This window comes from Hemibagrus wyckioides, linkage group LG18 (genome assembly GCF_019097595.1).
Source record: "Hemibagrus wyckioides isolate EC202008001 linkage group LG18, SWU_Hwy_1.0, whole genome shotgun sequence".
Lineage (NCBI taxonomy): Eukaryota > Metazoa > Chordata > Actinopteri > Siluriformes > Bagridae > Hemibagrus > Hemibagrus wyckioides.
The window spans coordinates 18,634,032-18,639,197 of record NC_080727.1 but is presented as its reverse complement, the minus strand read 5'-3'; the positions used below and the strand labels follow the sequence as shown (position 1 = coordinate 18,639,197).

The 5,166-nt window shown below is 39.5% G+C and overlaps 1 protein-coding gene across 1 annotated transcript; it reads right to left on the bottom strand.

Annotated features, from left to right (window-relative positions):
• Positions 1-886: 886 nt before the first annotated feature.
• trarg1b (trafficking regulator of GLUT4 (SLC2A4) 1b) lies at positions 887-3,508 on the bottom strand. Its single transcript, XM_058415876.1, has 3 exons — positions 2,872-3,508; positions 1,317-1,440; positions 887-1,222 (listed from the first exon to the last, which is right to left on the bottom strand). The coding sequence occupies exons 1-3, from the start codon at positions 3,247-3,249 to the stop codon at positions 1,215-1,217; spliced, it is 510 nt and encodes a 169-aa protein (XP_058271859.1). The 5' UTR covers positions 3,250-3,508; the 3' UTR covers positions 887-1,214.
• Between the last annotated feature and the right edge of the window lie 1,658 nt (positions 3,509-5,166).

Sequence of the window (5,166 nt, the reverse complement as noted above, 5' to 3'; positions counted from 1 at the left end):
CTCAGCCCTGTATGGCTAATTGATACCGAGTCTTTGAGGCTGATTTTCACCCGAGCTCAAAAAGCACATCTAACAGGATTTTCTAGTAGGAGCCAGAATCCTACAGAATAATTTTTCACATTTTTAAATAAATCTCCATGCGATTAGGAGTCTTAGATTAGCACTTAGGATTATAGGCTGGAACAAAAAGTCTACATTTAAATCACAATTCGATTCAACACACAACGATTAACCAGGCATGTTTATTTCAAGACGTGCAAGAAATGTGTTGGAAAATGCATGAAAAAACATGTCGCCCTAATGTTTCATACAATCTGATGCTTCATACAATATCAACATCGATTTGCATATATTATGAAGAACCTTCAAAGGACTCGAGACTTTTTTTTTTAAACACATAGAAGCATTGAGTAAATGTAAATGGCACAGGATGCGGACCAGCCACCTTCCTATCACTTATTTTCCCATAAAACCATATTAAATACATTTTAAAAAAGCCTCACCTGTGGCTCAGTTGGTGATTTGGTGATCATAAACACTGTGCTTGTGAGAATGGGGAAAAAAAAAAAACGACAGCATGTGATCTCTTAATCCAGCAACTGTGTCGAACAAATGATATCAGCAAACTGGGATTATTATTATATATGGGTTATAGATTATTAAATAAATGACTGTAATTTTACATACTTTATTATTACACCCCACCCCCCCTTTTTTGGTGTTTACGAACCATCCCCCCCTCCAAATGTATCATTTTTGACGATTAAAATACAAATAACACGCCTGCATTGGAATTGAAAGAGTTAAGAAAATCTGTAGAATTCATAGAAATCATTCTAGTCCATAGAATTATTGTTTTTTTTTTTGTTGTTTTTTTGTTTGTTTGTTTTTTTTTGCTCTGCTTTTCAAGCTTTATTGGCAGATTTCAGCTCAGGGCAGTTTATTTGGCCGCACCCTTCAGATAGGACACGCCCCACGTGGACGTCATCTGCTATCTCAGTGGACAGAGACCGAGCATGCACGAGAAATCCATACTATTTCGCATATTGTCCGAGATATGATAAGGCATGACAGTTTTGTATTTTTTTTTTAAAATTGTAGTGCAAGATATTCTAGTCCTTTTAGTCTCAAGGACGGTGTTCACGTTCTCGGAAAAAGACGTGCCACGCCCGACCGATCATCCGTGATATAAAGACTGTCTACATGACACCGCATCAGCTCTCTGGGAAACACAGAAAGAGAAAGAGCAACAGAGATACGTGGCAGACGGGCATGGTGTGCTGTAATTGTGTGGATGTGTGTCATTGCGTATTTACCTGTGATCGCTAGATAAAGGATTATACTCAGACCCACAGCAATGGCCATGATACTGAAGAGCATCGAACGTCGGCCCAGTCTCCTAGCTCCTTCATAATCCTTAGCCTGGGTCATGGAGCGCGACTGTCCCATAAACACAGACACAAGTTCATGAGCGCTGGACTGAGACACTCAGACTCTCCAGCATGAGAAAAGTAACACTTCATTACAAAAACATGGAACACAAAGACTTCTAATGGGCATCAACTAGAAATGGGTTTTCTACATCCTGAGAGCGAACTAAAGTTTGGGGTTGTTTTTGTTTTGCATTAAAGACATCATTCTTTATGCATTACAACATAATTAAGAGTTTTCCATATAGTTATATCTATACACAATACACACTGCACTCACTCACAATCATAATCGCAATATAGTCCACAGGCCAAAAAATGAGGCTTGCCAAGTTTCAGGTTTTACTTCATATCTGCAACATTCATACTTTCATACTATAATATGGAATAATAAAATAAACACTGTTCAGGAATTTTTCATTTATCATTAACTAGACTGTCAGATTTTTCTCCATGACATTCAACAAACATTTTAATCCATATTGAATAAAACATCCCTGGAAACCTTATAATAATAATAATTATTATTATTATTATTTAACTTATGGATTGATCCTGAAAAATCCAATATTTTTTGCTTCCTCTGAACCAAGTTATATGACACTTTCACTCGACTGTAGACCTGAATTTAAGGCCTGACCTACTGCAGGAAAAGCAAAACTAAAATAAATCTTGATCTCGTGTCATTTTAATCCTGTCATTTTTTTTAAAGACCTGAGCATATTGAGGTTTCAACTCATGAGTTTGTACAATTTTTCACTATAAGCATTTTCACTATTGTCTGTTTATGACCGCATCTGCACGTGTACATGTACAAGCACAAGCGTGTGTAAACATTTGTGTATACAGACTGTGTGTTTACGTACAATTCAAGTATTTTATTGTCATCATTATATATTATTAGGAATGTTTAAGGAACTGTCAGGTAACACCATTACATCTGACATCCACAACTATGTGTCTAATGGTGTGTAAACTTCGGGCACTGAGAAAAATAGTTTGTTGTTTTTTTACTTTACTCATGAGATACCGGATTTGAGAAACATCCTTTATGTGTTTCTATGCTTGTGTGTGTCGGTTTATATAAATATAATTTGTTGATCTGTGTGTTCGAAAAAAACAAAAAAACAAACAAACCCTCAATAAATTATTGCTCACAAAAAAAAATTATATTTGGGGGGGGGATCAATAGAGTGTATGAGATATGCCAATTTTATAATTTATAAATTATATATTATATTATAAAATATTTAAATGTTGGGTTGCACTCAATTTAAAGGAAATACTGGACTCATTCTATAATATATCCTATGGTATACACTTTCAATGGGTTATTTATTTGTCTGTGTATTTATTTATTTATTTAGAGTAAAGAAAGGAAACCTAGGGTGTGGTATCTGGCTTTCAGGGTCATTAAGCTGGGGTGTGAAGTCAGACTCACCGCATGTGAGAAGTACAGAGCGATGACGTTGAGCGGCAGCGCGGGACAGAAGCAGGAGAAGAGCGCGAGCCACATGTAGCTGGGTGGCTCGGGTTCGTTGCGCTCCGGTGCCGGAGAGCGCGGCGGAGTCTGAATACTTCCGGTCCCTGTGGACTTGTAGCTGTTCTGCTCAACGCTCAGGGATTTCAGCGACTTCAGTGACCTGACGCTCGGCCGACGGGAGTCGGGGCGGCTCCCGAGTCCGTCTTTCCCGTCGCCCACGACGACACCAAGAAGTTTGTGCGTGTCTCTGAATTCCGTCGCGGTGCTGCCGCCTCCGCCTCCGCTGCTCTCGCTCATTTCACTCCTCTCAAACTCGGCATCTGTGTTGATAGCCATTACTGTGGAAATTCAGAAGTCAGAATAAAAACACGGAACTCCTCTAAATGAAACATATGATGCTTGGGTTTATTAATCCACCGATGCGCGCCCTTTGCGTACAGGAAAGACTAACTGCACATCCCTCATCAATATTTAAAACAAAGCTCAGGTTGAGCAGACGCAGAAAAGTAGACTGTCCTGCATTAGGACAGGGGCTTTAAAAGCAAGAGAACTCTGTGAGTAAGGTCTGGAGGCTTTATAGTGGTCAGGACCGAGCTTCGCGTTCTGATTGGTGGGATGAGGATGATTACTTCACTCTCTGTGCCTACAACCGGCAACGTGCAGCTAAGGTAGAGTGAATATGCAATCTGTTATGTAACAGATATGTAATGTGTTTATAGCAATTTACAGAGTTCTGTTGATGTTTATGTTATTGTGGATATCTGACCGTCACCACCACCCATCAATCTCAACTCTTCTCTTCTGGGAAGGCTTTCCACTAGATGTTGGAGCATGGCTGTGGGAAATCATTCAGCGACAAGAGCATTAGTGAGATCAGACTCTGATGGCGGGATGTTGAGAAGGATCCAGTTCCAGTTCATCCCAAAGGTGTTCAGGTTGGGGGGTTAAGTCAGAGTCAATGCTCTGTGCAGGACACTCCAGTTCTTCCACTTTCTCCAACCTTAACCTCCACACCATCATGAAGCTGGCTTTGCTTTGTGCACATGTTCATTGTCATGCTGGAACATATTTGAGCCTGTTGGTTCCAGTGAAGGGAAATTGTAATGCTACACACAATTGTGTGCTTCCACCCATGTTCAGGTGTCCATGTAGGGTTGCTTAAACAAATCAGCATTAACAATAGATCCACAGACAGTAGGAAAAGCTGAAAACTCCATTTTCCACTCTTCCTCCTTCTACAGTGTTGATTGTTTGTCTAGACAATGGTTGGAAAAATAATTTCTGTGCAGATTTTTTTTTGTTGTTGTCGTCTTTGAAAACACGGTAATATAATGCCTTTCTGTAGCCAGGCAGGATGTTGATGGACAGATTCTGGACAGATGCAACTGAAGTGAGGGTCAGGCTAGAGTTTCTTGAAAGTTTGTGTGTGTTTTATTTTCTTCCAAACAAAGTTTTAGACTCATGGTTTCTTTAGCCTAAGACCTAGTGAACCAATTTGATGTCAAAATAATTATTTTAGCTGGGATACAATTTAGGACATTTCTTTTTAAAATGTATTATGTTGGGTTAAACCTTTTAATACCTGGTTATAAACAACGTTTTAAATATGATATTGCAAATGATCAAACATTTATAAAAAAAAAATTCGGTCAGCCTTGCCAAAAGGGAAAGACACACCTCTTTAGAATATAATAAACACTTTTTCTTTCTTTCTTTCTTTCCTTTGGGATTTTCTTTAATTAAAAACAATATATCTGAAGTCGCTCTGCTACTGTAGATCTTCTGGTTATTTACCTATAAGAGTTTAATACAAGACAACACAATGGTGAAGCCGTGCTCTGGGGAACAGGGTGTGGTTCTAGACAGGCAACTGATCTTGAAATACCCCTTTGCCCTGTACACTTATCTGCTCTCACACACCCACAACTCTGAACTGAAATGGCGTCTTAATTAAATGATTAGTTGAATCAGGTGTGTGTATGAGGGCAGAGACACTCCCAAGGGTGAGGGTGTGTACGATTTTGGGCTCAGGTTCCCAACCCTGGTCCTGGAGTTCCCGGGTGGTTTCCTGGCTCCCAGTACACCAGGGCCAACAATATCAGGTAATTAACATCATCTCTGACTTGAAGGGAGTGTGTGAAGGGAGAGCAGAGAAAATACTAAAATGTGCAGGATGGGGGTTGAGTGGTTCTAAGAGATGGAAATCTGTGGCCTAGAGATAAACATGGGCTCTGTGGTTGCTTTGTGTTTTAA